General features: G+C 50.4%; 2 protein-coding genes and 1 pseudogene across 3 annotated transcripts in view; 1 reads left to right on the top strand and 2 right to left on the bottom strand.

Annotated features, from left to right (window-relative positions):
- Window positions 1–7,703, top strand: part of LOC102897924 (cytochrome b-c1 complex subunit 2, mitochondrial) — a 20,348-nt gene extending 12,645 nt beyond the window's left edge. The window contains exons 10-14 of the mRNA XM_006912531.1: window positions 110–309; window positions 2,299–2,379; window positions 4,166–4,242; window positions 6,422–6,575; window positions 7,435–7,703. Coding sequence (XP_006912593.1) covers window positions 110–309; window positions 2,299–2,379; window positions 4,166–4,242; window positions 6,422–6,575; window positions 7,435–7,518 — 596 coding nt within the window. The 3' untranslated portion in view covers window positions 7,519–7,703. The remainder of the gene's footprint in view (window positions 1–109; window positions 310–2,298; window positions 2,380–4,165; window positions 4,243–6,421; window positions 6,576–7,434) is intronic.
- The window catches only part of PDZD9 (PDZ domain containing 9), a 25,728-nt gene extending 3,761 nt beyond the window's left edge, over window positions 1–21,967 (bottom strand). The window contains exons 1-4 of one of the 2 annotated variants that reach the window (XM_025047244.1): window positions 16,879–21,967; window positions 12,973–13,162; window positions 8,380–9,107; window positions 7,612–7,767 (exon numbers count right to left, since the gene is read on the bottom strand). In XM_025047244.1, coding sequence (XP_024903012.1) covers window positions 8,711–9,107; window positions 12,973–13,162; window positions 16,879–16,978 — 687 coding nt within the window. In that variant the 5' untranslated portion in view covers window positions 16,979–21,967 and the 3' untranslated portion in view covers window positions 7,612–7,767; window positions 8,380–8,710. Of the gene's footprint in view, window positions 1–7,611; window positions 7,768–8,379; window positions 9,108–12,972; window positions 13,163–16,878 lie in introns of those variants that run through there. The other variant, XM_025047245.1, reaches the window with a different exon arrangement.
- Window positions 7,880–7,998, bottom strand: LOC112480278 (annotated as a pseudogene).
- Window positions 21,968–21,973: the final 6 nt, after the last annotated feature.

The raw sequence follows: 21,973 nt of genomic DNA, 5'->3' as shown, positions 1-21,973 counted from the left end.
GAAATAGCAAAGCTTAATCTTAGAGGTGTCATACTGCGTCCTTGAGAATACTGGAGAATAAAACCGTGGAGACCAAGCCCCTTCTTCCTCTCTCCTCACATGGCTCCAGGTGAAATTCGAGAACAGAATGGAGACAGTCTCGTCCACGCAGCTTTAGTAGCAGAAAGTGCTGCCGCAGGGAGTGCAGAAGCGAACGCGTTTAGTGTCCTCCAGCATGTCCTCGGTGCTGGCCCGTATGTCAAGAGGGGCAGCAATACCACCAGCCCTCTGTACCAAGCCGTTGCCAAGGGAATCCACCAGCCGTTCGACGTGAGTCTGAGCAGCCGATAGCTCTCTCTTTGTTTTCAAAGGCTCCTTGTTTTTAATGTCCCAATTACAGTAATCTGCTCTTAAAATTTAAGGTGAACACAAAATCTTTGTAAAATTGAGGCAACAGCCAGGCTCAATTTTAGTACCTCAGTGGGTCTCTCAAAAACGTCCTGTCTTTTTCAGTTATTCTAATATGGGAAGAAGAATTGAATGCCCAAGAAGTCAGGACTTCACACTTCTGCTCCCTTCAGGGTAGTTTTAAATATTAAACTTTCCCCTATGTTCCAGGTAGTCTTTTGTTTCTAGATTTTCTTCTGTCCCCTTCTGTTGTGGCTGCTTCCTGAATTTCATCGCTCTGCATGTTTTCCAACCAAGCGTACAGATAGATACACCCCAGGAGGCTCCTCTAGCGTGAGAAACGCGAGTTGCGGAGCAGTTTCTGACATGAGGGCTGGGTGGGTCACCCGGCGCAAAGGCCGGACGCCAGGAAATTGTGATGAACAGTCATGTCACTCTGGAAGACACCTTCTTATGACAGGAAAGTGCTAACGCCTTCAAAATAATGATATTCCAACCAAGAGACTATAAAATGGCAACCAACAAAGTATCAGTGAGTGACCACTATTTGCCCAGTATACTACATCCTACTTTATCTTCAGTGATACGCCTTTAAAAAGTAACACGTGTATCAAATTGTAGGATTAAGTATTCATAACCTCAGCAACAGAAACGGCCCAGGTAGCTTCATGCTTAATACGTCTTTGGCATTTGACACAACTGCAAATTAAAACCAGCCTTCTCTCTTTATTTCTCTGTTTAATATTTGAGTGGTAGTTTAAAAATTTTTTTAGCAGAGGAGCCTTTCTTATCTGATACTGTTTCCCAGCCTCAGTGCCCAACCCAAAAGTTTTTGCTTTTCAGGAAGTATTGAAGGCTTACCTGACAGTGAAACCCTTGGGATCTGTATAGGGCCTTAGGGTTCCCTGGAGCACAGTTTGAAAATCGTTATCTTAAATTATTCCTAAATGAAATTCAGCTGCCGCTTTTAAAAATTTCCTCCGGATTTTCTTTCTCCTGGTTCATGTTGTACCCTGTTTTCTTTCCTTCACCGTTGAATATTAGTGATGCTTTGGCGTGGCTGGAGTTTAATCCTAATCCACTGACATATTTGGCCAGAGATTTGGAGTGTGAATAGGATAGTCTCAGAACTGTAATGAAACTTCAAAGAATTGAAGTGCCCCCTCTTCTTACGCTCTATGCTTTATAAAAATCACCAGAACCTCGTCAAAACTGTGGGCTCCCAGACTGCATCTGCAGGGGTACCATATCAGTGAGTAGATCTGCTGCAGGAACCTGAAAGTCTGTATTTTTAGTAACAGCTCAGGGATGTCATGTATATGGCCTGCATAAATATTATTTTGAAGGAAATGTTGTAGGCAGCTGCGTCACCTTAAGGAGCTTGACGCCGCCCAGACAGCAGCACGCCCGTTATCCAGAGTCTGGCTACACTCTGTGCCACCTTGGTCGTCTGAGTAACGGCCCCCAAGCAGAAGTTTCTCCCATCCCTTTGACTCTGTAGTGGAAGTGAGTGGGTTGCCGAATGGAAGGTCACCACCAGCAGGGGGAAGAAGGCAGGTGCGTCATGCCAAAGCCCCCGGCCCGTGCCACTCAGCCGTGTCGCGTCTCTAGTGATGATAATGTTCACGAGTTGGTGTTTGCAGTAAGCTTGAATTGTCACATAAGGTTAGAAAATACTCTGCATAAAGGTCAGTAAGCAAGGTGTTTTAGGGAGATTTAAGTGAGAGATATCTAAGCCACCGTCATTCTAAAAGAGGCAGCGGGGACATAGAATACTTTAGCCCTGGACAGATGATGGGTCAAGGGAAATGTGAACCCATTTGGCTTATACTACACAGATACAGGTTTTGTCCAGATAACCGTAGGGAACCCTGGGTAGATAACAGACGGTGACCTTTTCTTGTATTTCAGGTGTCCGCTTTTAATGCCAGTTACTCGGATTCCGGACTGTTTGGGATTTACACTATCTCGCAGGCTGCATCTGCCGGAGATGTAAGTTACACACTCACCGACTCACAGGGTTTTCCCCCACTCACACGTTTTCAGTTTAAACATGGAACGTTTGGATGCCATTATTTATCACAGCTCTGTGATAGCACTTAAAGAGTATCTGCTGTGCAGGAAACCTAAAAACGTATGCCAGTGCTTCCAGAAAAGAGGCAGGAATGTGTCCTTGATGTCGTGGTTCTGGTTGGAGAGGTGGCAGTGCGCTGTCTCTGGGGACCTGAATTGAGAACTCAGGTGAGGTCCAGTCAGGGTCACACGAACGACTGCAGAAGAAAACGAGCTCGCGTTCTGGGAGACACCCAGTGTGACGAAGGAAAACAGGAAGAAGAAGAGAAACGATATAGTTGGCAGGTCAGAGAGAGCGTGATTTATGCCATTTGCTCTACTCTGGGTTGATGTCCCTTTAGCTGCCGCAGAGAGGCCCGGTAGATCTAGCAGATAGGGACAGCACTGGTGACGACATTACACCAGAATGTCGAGAGTAAACTGAAATGTGCAGTTAAGGAGCGAAGGAGAGGGAAGACGTGCAGGTCGGTGCTGGGGCTGGAGCGCAGCCTTGCAGGGGGGTGGGTGGTGGCTTGAGGAAGGGTGACACTGGGCGGAGTGTTGGGGCAGACGTCGGAGATGGAAAACTGAGTGCGTGGGTGGGCGTGATGTCCAGGTGGATGTCTCAGCCAGGGAAGTGTCCCCAGGGGGCAGGTGGCCAAGGCGCATTTGAGAGGAGGAGAAGGGAGGACCTTTAAAGAAAATGACGTGGTTTGGGACAGACGACTAGACAGACACAGACTCAGCCGCAGAGACGAGTGACCACAGGTGCACGGTACAGACAGGTCTGGCTTGCAGCTTTCCTTCACACATGGTCCTTCCTCGCCTGAGCGGGAAACGGGGGAGGCGAGTATACGGTCAATCCCAGGCTGAAGGCCTGCAAAGTAGGCGGCTCAGGAGGGCGAGGGGCTGGCGAGGGGCTGGGACACTGGCAAGAGTGCGCGAGCGAAGATGCACGGAGCAGGCACCTGGCAACGGAGAGAGTGGACCAGCCAAGGAGCTAGAGATCCTGATGAGTGGGCGGACGAGGACGGCGTGATTCAAGCCCAGGTCGGGGTCTCAAAGTGCAGTCAAGCCCAGGTCGGGGTCTCAAAGTGCAGGGCGTCAGAGGCGGAGCGGATCGAGGAGATAGGCAGCTAACACGAAGGGGAAACGAGGGCCTGGAACTCGGCGAATGGGGGAACCGTAGCAAAGTCGGGATGGAGAGAACCAGGGGCCACGCGCAGTAACGTGTGTACTCAGCAGATGTTTACCAAGTACTCATCCACGTCCCTGGGCCCTGATTCCTTCGTGACCGCAGCTCCCCCAAGTCTGGACAGACTCACAGATCCACCATCTAGGTGACTAGTTTCTTAGTGACTAGTAAGAGATAGCAGTATTCATCGCTTGACGCTTTGAGAGTCTGGGGAAATTTTAGAATAAGTGCTTATTCTTTATAGGTGATTCTAAGTCTGTCGTTTGCTTTTCCCAACCCCTGCTGCCATCCTCTGCCACAAATTTTTGTAAGAAGCTTCGCTACTCGTATACTGTAAGCTGTACGAACGGCTGTTTTGTGGAACGCTGGAAGAGTAAAGAACACGGAGTGACTTAGGAATTCAGATGCACACGCTGCTGTTGCTCTGCAGCTAAGCTCCGTCTTGCGTGTTTGCCTCCGTGGGGGAGCGTTTGGTTGCTGCAGGAGGCCGGGACTGGTCATAGACGACCATCTCTTCATTGTCTCTCCTAGGTGATCAAGGCTGCCTACAGCCAAGTGAAAACAATCGCTCAAGGAAACCTCCCCAGTGCAAATGTCCAGGCAGCCAAGTGAGTTCTAGTACTAGCTGTGTGTTCTGTATTTCAGGCATTTGAAAGCTGTATTTTTTCTGGTTAGAACAACGTTGTAATACGTGCACAAAAGGATTGAAAGCTACAGAAAAGTGTTTTTTAAAAAGGGGAAGCAGACCCATATCCTACTAGCAAAGATATAAAAAATTGTTAACATTTTGCTAATTTTCTTAACCATTTTAAACATTTTAAATGTGCTTATTAATATCATGTACATGCTTATATCTAATAGGTGTTCTAGAAATTTGAAAACTATAGTAAAAAAGACAAAAATGATTTTTCTTTTCCTACCAGTGATTACTCTTTTTTAAGATTATAATGATGTTTCTCCCTTTATTCAGATTACTAAAAATGTGTTATAAACCATATTAATTGGTGTATCCAAATATACTTACTGGACATTTTCTGCACTTTGAAATTATAAACTATAAAAGTTGTCTTTGCACTTTAAACTTTTTTTGCACTCAAAACAGTTTTGTATTTCATATTGCTTTCTTGGTATAGAGTCCCACTGGGTCAGAAGTCACAAACATAATGAAAGGCTCTGCTTTAAAATGTGTGTGTGTTTATATAATATTTTTATATTTAAAAGTCACAATGTAAAAAGGCTGTACCAGTTTATAATCATACCACCAGTATATGAGTACCATGACTGCTGGCAATTTCTTTTTTTCCTCTTTAATGATTTGATAGACCAAAAAAAGATATCTGATTCAAAGGTTGAAATATTCGTCTCTTATTTGGTGATTTTTAAATTCCCACTCCCCTCTCATCGAAAGTGCTAACGACAGCTCTCTGTAGTTCTGGGAGTTTAACTAAAAGAGACAGACTTGGGTCAGAGTTGGAAATCAGCTTGCTTTTTCATGCAGCAGCTTAAAACATTCAAGTCTGACTTCATCCATTTAGGACAAAATGTGGATCCTGAACCTCAAATGGCCTTGATCATAAGTAATGCCCACAGGCAAGTATACAGCCCGGGAGGGGACACAGTCTGGTCCCGTTCACGTCACCACTTCTGTTACACTGAACACCCGAAGCAGTCGCCTGCCTCGACAGTGGCAGCGCGGTTCATTAAATGTGGCGTCTGTGGAGCCAGGGGCTGAGGGTGCCGCTGTGGGTGACTGCACCAGACGCACACCATGGTGAAGCGGATTGAAACACTGGGTTTACTGAAGAAAACTCTTTCAAATCCAATTTATTTAAGAAAATATATTTTCTTATTTAATAAGCATAGCATACTTTTTACAAGGTATAGCAACATGTAGAAAATGGAATTTCAGTTTTCAGTGTCAGGAATGTTTGTTTTCTGCTATTCTGATGGAGCTGATATTTTTTCCTGCAAGGCGCTTAGTCTTCCTATAGTGAGAGGGAGTGAGGTGTCGCTGCTGAGGGGCGAGCTAGTAATCTCTGGGTAAAGTTTACTGCACGTAAAATCTTTTTAAAATGAAGCTGACAGTGTGGTAAAATTGCCTCATTAAATCGTAATTATGTTTAAATGGAAGTATTGCCACAAAGAGGATAGTTTATTTGAGAGGTAAATAACTCAAGCGCTTTATCGAACACCACTTTTTTCCTGGGAGAATTATGAATTGGATTTTGTTTTATTTCGATGCTTTTGTGCCCACATTTAAGCTACAGGGACTTATAAGACCTATACTGTCCTTACCCACCTGCCTGCTCCGTATGTCCTACCTCAGTGAGACAGATCCTAGCAAAAAATGGGGCTGGGTCTGGGATAGCTACAGAATTAGCACACAATATTCGGCTAAGTGGACCCTGCCTTCATAACCTATGTGGTTATTTTTCTTTAATAGAAATGCCTGAAATTATCACCAAAATCGTATCGGGAGACAAGAGTTAACTTCACTAATCAGAATTTCACATTACAGTAGTTTTAACTACATCTAAGTTCTAGTCCAAAATCCAAAGGCAATCTGTTGGATTTTCAGTATAATCTTATTTTTACAACTTTCTAAATGATAACGTAAATAATAAAATAGTTGAACTGAAGAAATTAGAATGAAGGTCTTTAGCACTATAAGATTTCAAAGTTATGAATTTGCATATTTACCAAAACATTTTTGAGAGTTTGGGAACGTACTTATAAGATTTCCTGGCTCTGTAAAACTGGCTTCTACCTTTACATCTTCACGGACAGGAACAAGCTGAAAGCTGGGTACCTGATGTCAGTGGAGTCCTCTGACGGTTTCCTGGATGAGATCGGGTCCCAGGCTCTCGTCGCTGGTTCCTACATGCCACCATCCGCGGTCCTTCAGCAGATTGACTCTGTAGCTGACGCTGATGTCATAAGTGTAAGCAAACGAAAACTTAGGATTTAACATCAAATAACTCGACCTTAACGATCCGGTTTCGGAAGGAGTGCATGCGCTTCCGCGGGCCGCCTGTCGGCCTTGTGCTGCCTGGTGCCGTGTGGCCGGTGCGGAGGCAGGAGGGCTCATCGCTGTCAGGTCTGCAGGTCACTTCCTCGTCAGCTCAGGGAACGTGCGTCTTCCTCATTCAGCTAGGTGACCATCGCGTTAAAGCAGTTTAAGTTCTTAGGGGTCAAGAAGAGTCGAATATTGGCAGTTTCTCGATTCAGCCTGATAGCCAAGTTCGTTCTTTATCCTTTTCACTCCCGAGAAATAAACCCTTATCTTGCCAATCCTTCCGAGGCCGGCATCTCGAGATGTCTTTCATCTTCTTAGCCTAAGACGTTCTCCTGCTCTTGCTGTATTTTTTTTCACATATATTATTTCCTACAGGATGAGTTGTTTTGAGGGCCAGGAACATGTCTTCTCCCTCCTCTCTGTGTCCCTGACCCTGCCAAACAAGTTCATTAAACAAAAGCGCAGCCCTCTCCAAGGCCGACGCTGCCCTATCTCGCATGTCATGGAGCTTTTAACAGCGACCCTCATGGCTAAAGCACCACAACCTGCTCGGTCACTCATGGTGGAACATTCAGTGGAACGGCCGCGCTTCGCCTGCTGTCCTGTCATAGATGAGAATAAGGCCCGACCCTCTTGTGGTTAATTGTCACAAGAGGCTGTTACAGAATTGCTGGCTTAGAATGTCACGTCCATAAACTCTTGAAATAACAATAAGTTTATGTGCTTGATAACGCATTTTCTTATTTCTATTAACTTTCTGTCTTTTTTGTTTGTTTTCTTAAAGGCTGCAAAGAAGTTTGTTTCTGGCCAGAAGTCAATGGCAGCGAGTGGAAATCTGGGACATACACCCTTTGTCGATGAGTTGTAACCCTGAAAACACATTGCAGGAGAGAGCTGGACATTTTCTCAACCCAAAGCAGCAAACACGTGCAAGTCAGAAGTCTCTAATATAACATTTGTCTTTTTTTTTTAATGAGAATGAAATATCTTAAAAAGTATAAATGCAGGTAATTGTCCCAGCTAACTTAAACTCAATAAAATATCCTATTTAAATGTTTTTCTTGTATTTCTTCTAACAAACAAGTAGTGTTATTTGTTGAAATCTTTGTTTTAGATGCTGTAAAGGAGAAACAGGGATAGAATAAGCATCAGCAACTTTTAAAGCTAAAACCAAGTAGCTGTCAGAGTGACTATTTCCAGGTTATCGCTGGTGGCTTTAAAAAAAAAAACACCTACAGCACCTGGTCTCCCTAAGCGGCCTCCCATCCAAGTACTAACCAGGCCCAACCCTGCTTAGCTTCCGAGATCAGACGGGATCGGGCACGTTTAGGGTGGCGTGGCCATAGACCGTTGGTGGCTTTTTAAAATAACAGCAGTTAAAAGTCGCTCCTTTTGGGTAGGAACAGTTAAATGGTCTGGGCTGTACTCCCCTTGTGTCTTTTTTGCCATAGAGAGATTTCTGAAAACAAATTCCCCATCAGTCACGTCCTGCATCTGCTTTATCCTCTTTGTGGCAGTTTCGTTCTCTCCCATCTCCTTCTCCTTCATCTGTTTCTATCCTCTTTCGAGTAAACTATCAACTCAGCATTCAAAGTAAAAGTAGGGCAGAAAAGGGGAAAAAAAATTCTAGTGGGAATAACTAGCCAAAAAATCTCTCTCTGCTACATAAGAAGGGTACTTGAAGTTTGTAAAACAAGACAAAGTATCTAAATAACAAGGAGGTACTTACCTTAAAACGTGACACTCCCCGCCGTGCTCACACGCTCATACTCACACGGGGTTGCTCTGCTGCGTTTTCTAAAAGGAGACACCCTTCTGGGAAAGGGACGTCTTAGTGATCTCAGTGATGCTGCTATTTTGAGAATAAAGTTTGTGAGGCCTGCGACACCCCAGGGCAGTCTTTGGCTGTCGCGGCGAAAGAGGTCCAAAGGCTTCAGACCGTCGTGCAAGAGACCTCGTCAGTCAGCACACACTCCTGTAAGCAGAGCGAGGCCGTAACGGGCCGCGCCCAAAACCAGGCTGTCCTCCAGGGACCTGCCCCGTGATGGCAGATTCGCCAACTACTGCTTCGCGGGCTTTTGTGCAGGCTGACCCTTGCCCTTTTCGGCCTGGGCATAGTCTTCCAGCCAGAAGGCGTCTGAGGCGGAGGAGCCGGAGGAGGAGGAGCTGTCCTTGTCGCGCTTCACCATGGTCCAGTACGGGGAGGGCGCCCTCACGTCCTTCTTGTGGTCTCTGTGAATGACCACGTCGCAGTCGGTGTTCTTCCCCACGCTGACAGTGTGGCTCTTCTTCCTGTAGCTGTGCCATTCTCTGGAGATGGACATGGGCCTCCGCGCAGGGCTCTGCCCGGGGGCCTGCGGAGACTTGTAATACTTGAGTTTTTTATCTGAAACTACATCTTCGGTGTCGCTGCTGGTGCAAGGGTTGTCTTTGGTCTGCCCAGTTGTCTGTTTTGGGCTGTGAAAAGAAAGGCAAACGGAAAGGATTCTCAGCGTCTGAGCATTCACTGTCCCCTAACAAGACGTCTTACGACCTGCTATGGCTCATAAAAGGGCACCGATAAGTCAAACTGCCTTAGATGACTTCACATCACTTTAAAAAGCTTTGCACAGCCTTACACCAGCCTGTCCGTCTCCCCCGAGGAACTCGAACCTCATGGGTCCTCAGCAGTCGGCAGTAACAATATTACCAGTTGACAAGGGGGTCGGTAAACAGTGCCCTGCAGTATGCTAGTCACAGGTAACTGAGTTTTTTTTTTTCTTCCTAAGCACCATTCTTTGCCTCTCTTTCGGGTTTAAAGTGTGGATTTGTAGAACACCCTTCGACCCAGAAGTGTCTCGTCATTCACTATTCCCCCTGTTGCTGTCCAGAAGTTTTTAAGGTTTTTTTGTAACTTGCCTCAACCCTCGACGTCGTTGATCGTTGAACCTGGGACGATGCCTGCACTGTCTGCCACTGCCATTCCTTCCCTAAACAGATGCTGTCACCCGCCCCCCAGCCTGGTGCTGTTGCCCAGGAGATCCCAAACTAGATCCTTGGGATAACGAACTTCAGGTACCTTCTGTCCTGCTCAAAGGACACAAGAAGCTTTCTTCCCCGCCTGTCAGACTCGCTAGGATGTCACTGACATCCTCGGAGGTCTGCCTGTTTTGCTGGCTCCCAGAATCTGAACAAAAGTTTCCTAAAGTGTCTCTCTTCTGGTGATATGCAATTAGTATTTAATTGTTTTTTACTGAGCGCCTCTGCTAGTCTTAAATTGTGTGATTTTCTTCGATCCTTGATTTAGTGCTGTACAGGGAGAGTCAGAAGATCTAAGGACGAGAATGACGCCTGCAGACGCGCCCGAGCCTTCCTGAACAGCACACGAGTGAAAAAAAAAATCCAAGGTACTTCCTTCCCGTTTCAGACTGCAAAGGGTATGCCGTGTAACTATTAGGGGACCGTACAGGACAGGTGGCGGGGCCAGGCTCTTTTAAGCTGGCATTAGAAAAGCCACAAGCCAGCAGAGTCAGGGGTGGCGGAAACGGTTCTTGTGCCATCAGGCCACCCAAGCATATGTGGGGCCTTCTCTGCAGTATACGCACGGTGCCGTTTCTCCTGGGACAGGCCATACCAGCCTCGTGACAGGAGCCTTTTCCCTGGCCCTGTACACCGGTTACCAAGGCGCCCTGGACATGAGCACTTGACTTAACCAAGAAAGGAGTCAGAATGTGCTCCGTGGTATTACTAAGTTTTAGCCTCGGACTTAAGTTGTGCTATTCTGTGTTTATTTTCGTTTCTGAACAGTTTGTCATCTTTAGATTTTAATATTCTGAATCTCGAACTCTAATCAAAATGCTTAGAACGTCGTCGTTCTACACGCAAATGGTTAAGTGCTCAGGCTTGAGAGCTGTGCCACTTAGCCCTGGGACCAATGACGGCAAGTTTACATGTTCCTCTTTGGGCTTCAGTTTTCTCCTATGGAAAATGAGGATAATCAAAGAGTCGCATGAGGACTAAGGGATGTGATGCCAGTGCCAGCCCCATCCCACCCCCACCCCCCGGGGCATGGTGAGCAAGTGTTCACAGTCACCATTAGTGATTTTCAACCAAATCGGGCTTGGTTTGGTTGTTGGGGAAAACAATCCCCCAGCCTGTGCCTGATTTGACGGGGGCAGCTGCTGCCCAGCTCTAGGCCACTGTCACCAGGGGAAGGCAAGCTCATCTGATTTTTCAGGAGAAACCACAGATGCAGAGTCTTCCCATGAAATCTGAGGATTGTAAATTTGGAAACTAATTCAAATGTGTTTCATTTAAAAAAATTTTTTTTTTTTTGAAATATACAGAAAAAGACAAAAAAAAACAAAGTTTAGTGAAAAAAAATTATAAACACTTGGTAGCCACCACCCAAGTCAAGAAATGGCGTTTTCCTGGCCCCTAGCAGAGCCCCCGTGTGTCCTCCCTGCTCTCCTGACTGTTTAAAACGCCGTGGAGACGGACAAAGCGCATCCGTGGGCCGTACCAGTCCCTGGGGCCACAAGTGGAATATGTGCGGTAATGTCTGCGCAGTGCGGGCCGTGTCTGTTCTCGGTAAGTTCCCCAGGCTGAATCTCGGAGCCCGTCCCGGGAGGTGCAGGTGCACAGCTGCACAGCTGGTGTCGGGACTAGGAAGGCCCTGCCTCCCATCGGGGCACCGAGCTTCACGTGGGGGGTGGACATGTCGGTGCTCTACAGAACCTCCTCCCTGCCTGCCCCGGACCCGGGCAGGTGACGACGGGTAAACCTCGCAGAGACCCAGTGCTTTGCCCGAGGGACAAGGCTGGATTTCGGTTTTCATTCACTGAATGAATGAGCCCTCGAGCACAGGAAGTCCTGTGGCAACACAGTCAACAACCGGTCCCACGGATGATTTAACTGAAATTGGGATGAATGCACTGAAGGAGAGCCGGTGCCAGGAGAGCACGTGCGGGTGGGCCTGGCTGCTACGACACGACCTCTAGGAAAGCCTGGAGGTTTGCCCTGGGCGCCTGCACGGAGGAGGGATGGCAGGGTCCCAAGCCTGGTGTGGACGGAAGAGCAAAGGCAAAGAGCCTCACAAGGTAAAGCAGCCGGAAGGCAGAGTGGGTGTTGGGGGAGCGGGGCAAGCGGGGCTGGACCAACGGTTCCGCCTTGATGCCCTGAGAACAAAGCAGGTCTTCAAGACTTTGAGCAGGCACCTCAGATCCCATTCGCATTGTAAAAGGGTCATTCTCTGTAGAGAATGAACAGGGGACAAGAGTAGCTAGAGGGAGACAACAAAATGGTGGCCTGGACTGGGGTGATGGTCATGGCCGGAGAGATGGTCAGACGGAAAAACGACAGGTCTTAGCAAGTGCTGGGGAGCAGGGGAGCGAGGAGACAGAAATCAAGTACACCCCCTGAATTTCTGACTTGTCCGGCTAGGCAGATAGCCCCCCAGGAAGACGGGGCTGCTGGAAGATCGGAGGTGACTTCTGACTTTAAACATAATGAGTTTGAGGGGTTTATGATACCTCCACATGGAGATGTCGAGTAGGCATTTAAATATACAAGTTTAGACATCAAAGTTTTGAAAATTCTGAGTGTGTGGATAACGATGGAGGCCGCGGACATCGTGGATGTCGCCTAGGATATCGAGAGGAGAGAGCGGAAGACTGACCCTGGAGGACCCCCAAGGCTGAGTAAGACCAAGAGGAAGTGCCCGGAGGTCACAGGAAAACCGTGGAGACCGGGCAGGACGACGCTCCCCCAAGAGTGAGGCTGGGCGGCTGGGCCGCGCCCGGTGCTTCTCAGGAGCCGAGCAGCACGAAGGTGCTGGGGACGCTGGGACAGGCCTCTTGTCCAGCGACGGAAGCCAGGCCGAGGCTAAAGTTGGCCGAGGAGGCCAGGGGATGGGGCGTCCATACAACCCTCCACGAGTTTGGGATCAGCGGGCAGGACGGTGGCTGGAGGGGTGGGGACAGGAGAGGCGTCCAGGCGGGGTTTGCTGGGATGGCAGCGGCCTACAAGGGCTTGGATGTTATTGGGAGGGATCCAGAGAGGAAGTAGGGTGCCCGGCACGTACGCAAGGGCCGACGGAAAGGGGGCCCAGTGCGTGTACGTGCAGCGGCAGAGCGCTCAGCGGACGGGTGGTTAACTCTGGGTCTGAGGCTCATTCTTTCTCATATTAGGCCCTGCAGATTGTCCTTTCCGAAAAGATTTAGAAAGCCACTGAAGAGCTGTCACCAGTCCTCCCCACCATGGGCCATGCGACAGCCCCCACAGTCAACCCAGACCCTGGGGGCTCCTGCGGTGTGACAGAGGCTGCCTAACGTGAAGCACTCACCGCGTGACTGGGAATTTGGTCTCAGGGATTAAATCGTATCTCTCTTGCCACTCCTGGGGTATGTTGATGAAATCTTGGTAAGCCTTGATCTGTAGCACTGTTCCTGTGGTGGTGTGTTGCAAAAGCTTCAGGAATTCTCGAAGCGTGTATCCTAACACGTTGGCATGGCCAACGCTGATCAGAACATCACCTGCAGAAGGAGAAAGTTAGCAGTAGCGTTAAGGTAGTGACTTAAAAGGTCGTGCCCCTTCCAGCTTTCTCGGGAGGAGCCTCATCTTCTGTGTTCAGATTGTCGGTGCATTTGGAACCAAAACCAGGCTTCAGCCTTTGTTCAATAAAAAATGACCATCCCAGCGGCATGAGCGCCCTTTGCACAATAAATACATGCAAGTTGTTGCTTCATAGCTGCGTAATGGTAGAGGTCATGTCGTCTTTTTCTGAAGTCCTTGGTGCGACGGGCTGTACCATTTGTAACCTGAAGCATCTTTTAGGATTCTAAAACTGCATTTGTTTCAAATAAAATGAATGGCTATTCCTAATAAAGAAAAAGCCCCTCACACCGAGTGATGAGTAAGTGATGTCCTTCCTAGCATACCTGCCGGGCCGTTTCCAGCGCCCTCCACGGTAAGCGGGCCGGAGGAAACGCCAGGCTTTCACTTTCGTCTTCCGCCCTTGCACAGTGTTGGCCGAGCAAGCGACGGCAGGAAGCCCCGGGCGATGAGCAGCTTTAATTAAAGTAGGATGTGCGTGCAGGGAGCATGTCGGATCGCAGGAATGTGACAGCGACGTCCTACTCAGGGCACAAACCCCCAGCACGCAGGAAGAAAGCGCATCCTGACAGCAAGCCCCCACGCCCCGAGCTGGATGCTAAAAAGACCAGCTACTCACTTGCGCCCGCCTCCCCGCCCGCAGCAGCAAGGGCATGGGCTAGATCGGTCATGGGCACCGCCCCGGCTGGGTCACGGCCTGGGGCAGGCGCTCTCACCCGCCTCCCGTGGCCCTCGTTCTCACCCCTGCCCAAGCCTGGTTCTCCAGCCCTCCTGGGAGCTCCTTTGGACTCCGTGTTCTAAATTCGGTGCCTTAACGGACTCTGTTCTGTTCCTCGAGAACCCTGACTGCTCCCAGGTGCCCAGTGAGAGACAATGGAGTGCAGAGAGGTGGCCTTTTGAGGACAGACGCGCAATGGGTAAAATCTCGGTCTTCGGATCTCACCAGCACTAACATCCTGCCCAACGGTCACGGAGACCTGATAACCCTAGATGAAGGCACTCCAACATGGTCCCAAAGGATGGGTTCCCTGCTGTACGTGGGAAGCTTGCGACCCCTCAACCACCCTCATTCCAAGACGGCTAAAGCCTAACCTCAGAGGACAAGGGTCAAGGTCAAGCACCTCCCCAGTCCTGTACCCATGCGCTGTGACTGGGGAGTACACCAATCCCAAAGGACCGCCAGCGACACATTCCCGTAGTGCTCCATCCTATCAGAAATGGAAGTTCCCCATAGCGAAGAGAATGAACACTCAGAAAGGTGGAGAAAACCTTCTCTCTGCGTCTTGAAAAGTAACCGAGGGCAAAACCAAGCCAGTCCCTGCCGCGAACCAGAGAATGAAACAAGGCTGCTTTGTCCCAGCTGCCTGCATGGCTGCGGCCCAGTGGAGGTTAACGACGCCGCGGAACACTCACGCGGCGGGCTACTTGTCTGATGTGAAAAGGAGCGTTTGTTTACAGCCGAACGCTGCGGCTCGACATTCTGCTTAATTATGTTGTTGAAGGATGACTTATCAAGAGGGCAGAAAATAAACAGGCTGGTTCCCTGCCCGTCCTGGCCGTAAACCAAACGTGTTACTGTGTGCATGTGATCGCTGTGGCAAGGGACATGAACACCCCCTTCCTAAAGAAACGCCAGTCCGGTGTTCATGAACACCCCCCTCACCTCATCACACAGGCCTGCTCCTGTTTTCATAGGCTGCAGGAACCACATCATATAAACTTTGTTTCAGTTACCTATATTAAATCGATTTTGCAGCAGCCAAGCCACTGTCGAAAAATAGATTTACTTATTTGTGTTTCTCCGTCTCTCTCAAGTAGGCCATAAGTGCCAAAAGCTCCATGTGGTTAGAGACCACGTGTGCTGAGCTCACCATAGTAGCCCGGTGCCTCGCAGGATGCCCGCGCTGGCTGGCATTCAGGAGACAGTCACTCGGGGTGGCAGCCAGTACGTGACTAGTATTTACCATCAAAGCTTTTTTAATTTCTTCTGGATTCCAGAGTTTGTTAAAGCCATACTGGCTAAAGGAATTTCAAGTTTAGCCAAAAGAAACCAACCCTGAACTAAATTAGAAAATCAAGACGAAACCCTATTATAAAATCAAGATGAAACCCAAAAGAGAGTTTAAAGCACATGGATGATAATGAGGCCAGGAAGGAATGGGGTCAAAGAAATAGCAGGTTTCTAGGACTGTCACCTCCAAATCTCAAGCACTGCCAAAGAACCAAATTCGGTCTCTGAAGCCGAGACTCTGGAGAGAAGCGGCTGACTCGTCAGGAAGAGATTTGGGGCGCTGGCCTTCCTTAGTGCCCAAGGTGTGGGCTTTCTAGGCAGATGTGGTTCAAGCTCCAGCTCCGACTGCTTGGCTTTGTGTGGTGAACAAGTTACTTCATCTGTCTAAGCCCCTTCCTGTCATCGTCTACTTTCCAGGGGTGTCGCAAAGGTAAATTAGATGATAGATGTGGAAACACCTTGCACAATACCTGGGATGAACTCATCACGCGTGGGGTGCTTTGGTCTGGAAGGTCCACAGCTCTGTGGTCCCCAGCACCGAGGAGTGATGCTGGATTTGCAGGTGAGGTGAACTGTGTCGGGACAGTGTCCTACATCTACTTCCTTCTTTAATCCACTGCTGCTAAGCCTTGCTGCCATTAGAGTCACCCGAGGAGCTTCCAACCCATGGACTGCGCTTTCCCCAACCTCAAACCAGTTGAATCAGAACCTCTGGGGGAGATGAGGCTCAGGCATCCTGGTGTCGCAAGCTCCCCAGGTGATTCTGACAGGTACCTGGAGTTGCAAACCAGTGGTTTAATCCGCTGGGGCTCCTGTGCCATGATCATTTTTATTAAGAAAAAAAAAGACACGCGTCGAGAGGATCTCCAAGCAAGAACAGCCGAGGGGAGTGATGGCCAGTATTTTGACAGCACTGTAGTTTTCAAAGCACTTTCATGAAACTCACCAAATCCCAGCAACCTCTGACCAAGGGGGTACTAATCCAACTTAGAGACGAGGTGACCGAGGCCTGGGAAGTTAAAGGACTTGGTCACAGGTCACAGAACCAGAGTGGCAGAGCCCGGGCCTGCTCTCGGGCCTGCTCACACGGGGTGATCCCCCCACCACACCAGCGCCCAGTGCTAAGCGGGCACGGAGGAAACGCCTTTGACCTGGGCGGGAAATTCACCCGCCCGAGGACGGTAAGCGGGGTGGCGTTGACGCAGCTGCGGGTCTAACTCCGAGGGTGCAAGGCCGCTCAACTCCTGGGCAGGTCAGTAACTCTCTGAAATCCTTCCCCACAAGACCATAAACGCTAAGGATGCCAGAGACAAGAGGTCTTGTCCCTCATAGCGCCAGGAGTTCTGGGGTGACTCTGCCTGCGTTCACATCCCCCAGGGCCGAAACTGGACGGGGAACTCCCTCCCTCTCACTGAGCCTCAGTCTCCTCACCGACAAAAGGGGGTGATAACAGTGCCTACCCAGAGGGTTGTCAGAATTCACAACAGTGAGGGTCACATACGGGACGATGGCTACGTGGCCTTTAGCCCTCCAACAGTGTCTCCATCGGCATCACGGTCACACCGAACCCTGATCACCTGAGTCTCCCTGAAGGCACTTGGGGGGCGGTGGGGGGACCCCCGTCACCTGGGTGGAGTTTCCCGTCCTTGGCGGCAGACCCCTTCTTGATGAGGTGGGTGATCTGGAGGTAGGGCCCGTGCTGGATGACGATCAGGCCCAGTCCCATGCTGCCCACGGTGAGTTTGGTCTCCAGAGTCTTGCTCAAGCTGTGTACAGATGACCTGCCCTGGAAGTTGACTGGCGGTCCTTTAGTAAAGAGAGGGAGCCGTGACTTAGTCCTTCGTCCAGATGGCGGCGTGACAGTGGGCACTGGGGTCCTACAGCCAGACCCCGAGGGCAGTCAACCTCTTATTCCTCAGTTTCCTCAGCAGTAAAGCGAGGACAACAAAGGTGTCCCACTGGGAGGGGCGTTATGGGAATTAAATGGGACAGTTAGAGGTGTTTGCATGGTTAACACACTGTGACTGTCTGATTAATATTGGTTACTATTATCCATTCACTCAACAAGTATTTACTGATTCGGGAAGTATTTCTTGCCCCCATGATCGTCCCACCTCGTGGAGGAGACACAGCAATCAGGCTCGTGTATACATGCCGAATAACAGCTGGAGCCAGGAGGACAAGTGCAGGAGACCAAGGTCGCCAGTGGGGAAGGCGGTCAGGCTTCACAGAGGAGGTAAAATTTGAACTGAGGTCGAAAGGGCCAATAGGAAGTATTTAGGCAAAGGTGGCAGAAGGGAGCACAGTCCGGAGACGCGAAGGAGCTGGAAGGGGACCAGTAGGGGCGGCCGGAAGGGCCAAGGCAGACACTCCTGCTGCCTCTGGCTTAGCTCACCACGAAAGCCACCGGGATTTCCACAGGACACGATTGATCTGCATCGGAAAAAACCTCCCCAGCTGCTGAGTGGAGCATGGATTGTGGGGTCCAGAGCAGAAATGGGAAACGAAAAGGTTACTGCAGTCCCCCGAGTTTGTCCTGGCAATGACAGTGGCCTTGCCGAGCAGGAAAAGAGCGTCTGGAGGAGAACCCGGGACAAAAGGGAGTGGGAGGGGTTCAGACGTTTCCTAGAGAACTAAGCCTGGCGAGAAAAGTTTCAAAGCCCCAGGGAGTGATTAATAACAGGTCATCTCCCAGAGAGGAGGCTGCTGGGGACACTCATTTTCAGGACACAGAAAACTTCTGGGGAAGATGTGCTGTATTCTGTGTTTTCCAGCATTTCACGCACATTATTCCTTAAGAACAAGTGACAAACTGCTACTTGCCGAGCCTTTGCCACATCCATGGGACTGGTGATTGGGGGGCTCAGGAGACCTCCCCAAGCAGAGCTAGGGGCTTCCCTGCTCCCCCATCCTGCTGTGGGCGGCTGGCCAGTTAAGCCTCCGACCTCACGGTCCCAAACCACAGGTGCTCTGTCTGCACAAGAAGGTGACCTGGTGTGCCATAGGCGCTGTCCGCGGAGGCTTCTCAGGATTATAGGAGCCACTGGGAGCAGGTCGTCCCTCCCTGGGCCTTGGCTCCCCAGCACACAGAGAAGTGACATCTTAGGCTGGGTCTGAGCACCAGCTTCGCTTGCAAATTGAATGTGCTTATGACATGATCCGTGTCTCAAAGACAGCAGGGTTAAGTGAAAGGTGCTGGACTCACCAGACTCCACACTAGGTCATTCCATTGTTATGACACTCTCCACGGAAAGGGACAAACTAGAGACGACAGATCGGGGAGTGGGGGGGTTCGGGGTTGGGGAAGGGGTTGGCGGCCAAGCGACAGCGCAGGGTCATTGGCATGTGCATGTGGGGGAACAGTTCCGCGACCTGACTGTAGTGGAGGTTCAACGTGGGCGTACGTTTGTCAGCACTCAGGGCTGCACCCCGAAAGCCGGCCCGGTGAACAAGCGACGTCCCCATTCCACAGAGGGGACGTGGGGAAGGCTTGGTCCCAGGGCCTCGCCCTCTCCCGCTCCCTGGTACCTTTCTTGATTTTCTTGGCCGGCTTCTCCATGGCCCCGGCAGGGCAGGCCGCAGCGGGGCCTCGCACAGCTCAAGCCCAAGCCCGAGCGGGTCCAACTGCCTGGAACCTCGGAGGGAGGAGCCAGCGCAATGCGATGCGCGGTGAGCAGGCCACGGCCCCGCCCCTCGGGTGGTCCCCGGGGCCGCTCCCGAGCTGGCCAGCAGTTCGGTCACCCCGAGGCCTCCGCGGACCCTCAAAAATGGAGTGTGACAGTTTGGGAGGGGGAAAACAAACCTGCGGGGACCAGCACAGCGCCTGGCTCCCAGGGGGTTCGCACCCACTCTTGGGAAATACTCCAGGAGCGGGGCGTGGAGGAAGCTCAGAGTGGGGCTCAGATGCTCAGACAAAGGGCCCACGGGAACGGCGAAGCTGGGACATCGCCCCTGGCCGCAGACTCCCCCGCCGCCTCCCGGTGATGGCATTTTAAAATATCATTTCGGCAACAGCCCTCGCGGCGCTGGAACTTCACTTTTTGTGTCGATGTTTTGAATGAGAAGAGGCCAAGGGTGGCCGGAAAAAAAATGAGTCACAGCTCGGGGAGAAATTAATTCTTCTTTTCTCTAACATCATCTGTCCTCCCACACTCAGTCACACGTGCGACAAATATTTATTGGAAGCCTGCTCCAGTTTGTGCTGGTGCTGGGGACACACCAGCAGACGAGGCAGACAAGGGCTGCTGTCTGGGAACTGAGAGTTAAAAAACAGATGAAGTGGGCAATTTTAGGAAAATATAAATTACCACAAAAGAATTTAGAGGAAATAAAAGACAGCGGATCGAGGTGTAGGCCCTGTCATCATCCCCACCGACGAGACAGGCCAAGCCGCCTGCATCCGTGCCTTCCAGGGAGTGCTAGCAGGTGTCAGGCACTGTGCGAAGACGTCCAGGTAAACCGGGGCAGGTCCCAGCGAATCCCGGCTGTCGCTATGGCCCCACCTGGACAGTAAACCAGGGCGGATTTCCTGTTGGATGGATCCTGGGTCGCAGAGGCTGGTACAGAGAGAAATGAACAATCGTCCCGTTCCCTGCTGCCACTCTCAACCTCAGGGAGTCTCCTGCAGGTGGCTCTTGTGACAGATGACCGGAGTCCTCCGGAACATCTGGAGGAGCGTCTGTCCAGATTCTAAGTTAGGTCCATTACAACGCATCCCGCTGCTCCGTTCTCCTACCGGAAGGGCCGCGGGGACAGCTTGTGGGAACGAAGCACGGCAGCCGTCGCGGTTCTGCAAGGGGAGTCTCGCATGTGGACGCCTGGCTCGCGGCCTCCACCGCCTTCCCTCCATCCCAGGCCCAAAACAGTCTGCAGAGCGAATGCCAAGGCACAGTGATTGGCGGAGTCGCAGGGTACAAACTCTCGGGACACTGTGCTCTACTGCCCAGATCCCCTTCGGGACTGAAGGGCCTGGTCCACAGCTCCTGGGAAGGTCGTGGGTAGGCTGACTGATCTCACCTGCCAGCCCTCTCAAGGAATTGTCCTTGGCTTAAGCGCCACCTCATCCAAGGTCGCGCCCCATTCTGGGGGGGCCTGCATCCAGCGCGGGTCCACGCAGGGATACTGGGGCTCGACCCCTCCACCCCAGCTTAGAACAACTATGAACAGCCATCCGCCTCAGAGCCTCCCGTGACTGCCCCACAGCCACGCTGCTCCCTCTGCCCGTTCCCGCTTCCTTCCCCCGCGGGCTGGATCCCGAGAGCATTTGCTGGAAACTTCCTGCACACCGATGGACCACCTCTTGTGTCGGCTCCAGCAGACACAGGCAGAAGCTGTTAACCTCTGGATTTGTCTCCTTTGTCATATCTAATCCCAGAAGCCCCTGGTGGCTACACACTCTGGGCCTGCAGTCAACCTGACCCCCAGGGAGGGTGTGTCTTTATCCCGTCAGGCCGAAGATACTCCCTAAAGAGAAGAGTGATCGCACAGTCCCCTCCATGGCTTTCCCAGAGGTCCCATCTGGAGTCGGCTTCTGCTGGGCCGAGGCCCGCCGTCCATCACGATGACGCACGCTGTGTTCACAGCCCTAAACAGTACACGATGGCTATTTATGACTCCAGCCGCCAGGACAGCTCCCTCCTGGGGGCCTGCTGTGTTCTCCTGTGTCCCCAGGGACTTTCTTCCTTAAGGAGCCTCGTGGCTCATCCTTTCTCTGAACAGAAGTCCCGGCTGCTTTGCTCAGGAGTGAATGCGAGGACACAGAGGCTCTACCACTGAAGCCAAGGTCAGGTGAGGGCAAGAGGCCCAGAGAGGTGACAGGGCTTTCCCAAGTTTGAGTCATCACACCACCTCTCCCTAACGCCTAGGGATTGCCTCTACTAAACTCTAGACGGACATACAGAGAAGGGAACTGATCTGTCCCACAGATCTTGGGGAGAGTTGGGACTTCGAAACACCAGGTATTGGAAGACAAGAGAGAACTATGGGGCTAAAAGCAGGATTAATGGGAACTCTGTAAACATAGTAATTGGTCCCTGCCCACCCCTCCCACCCCCATTGTCTGTTGTGATATAGAGCTATTAATCTGGTAAAAAAAGTTTTAAAGTTTTAAATTCCATACTGGTTTTTGTGCTCTAATCTTAAATCTGGAACCTTCTGTGGAGGGACAGAGGCAGCAGGGACTGGGAGGTGCTGCCTGGGTAGAGGAAGACTCTAAGCTAGCATTTTTTAAACATAAAAATCAAGTCAGCATCATTCCACTCAGTCGGAGTTAGAATAGGCAAACTGTTCCAAAATTTCACAGTTGATGGGATTCTCATTAACGGCCCGGAGGTGAGCATCAGTGGACATCATTTGAGAATTCACACCTGTATAGTCTGGAGTTTCTTGTATTACTGGGCAATAGAAACACCAGACAAGAAGCCAAGAATATGGCTCCATCAAAGTTCTCTATTACTTCAAAAAAAATTTTTAAAAAGTGAAGACCTCCTGTGTTACACATGTCTGAATTCCTGGAATATATAAATCAGTTTGTGCCAATTTCTGTGGCAGAAAAAATAAATGGTATGATAATTTTTTACAACTCTTCCCCCCCGTACCGCTGGAGAGACCAATGTTTGAACAGGAACATCCATAGACGAGCTGTCAAATCAGTGCTTATCCATCTATGTGGTGACACTGACCACTGCCTTTCTGCCAGGCTGTTGAACTGGGTGGAATTTGA

The sequence above is a fragment of the Pteropus alecto genome, unplaced genomic scaffold (assembly GCF_000325575.1).
Source record: "Pteropus alecto unplaced genomic scaffold, ASM32557v1 scaffold15, whole genome shotgun sequence".
NCBI classification, from domain to species: Eukaryota; Metazoa; Chordata; class Mammalia; order Chiroptera; family Pteropodidae; genus Pteropus; species Pteropus alecto.
This window is presented reverse-complemented; position numbering and strand designations above follow the sequence as displayed.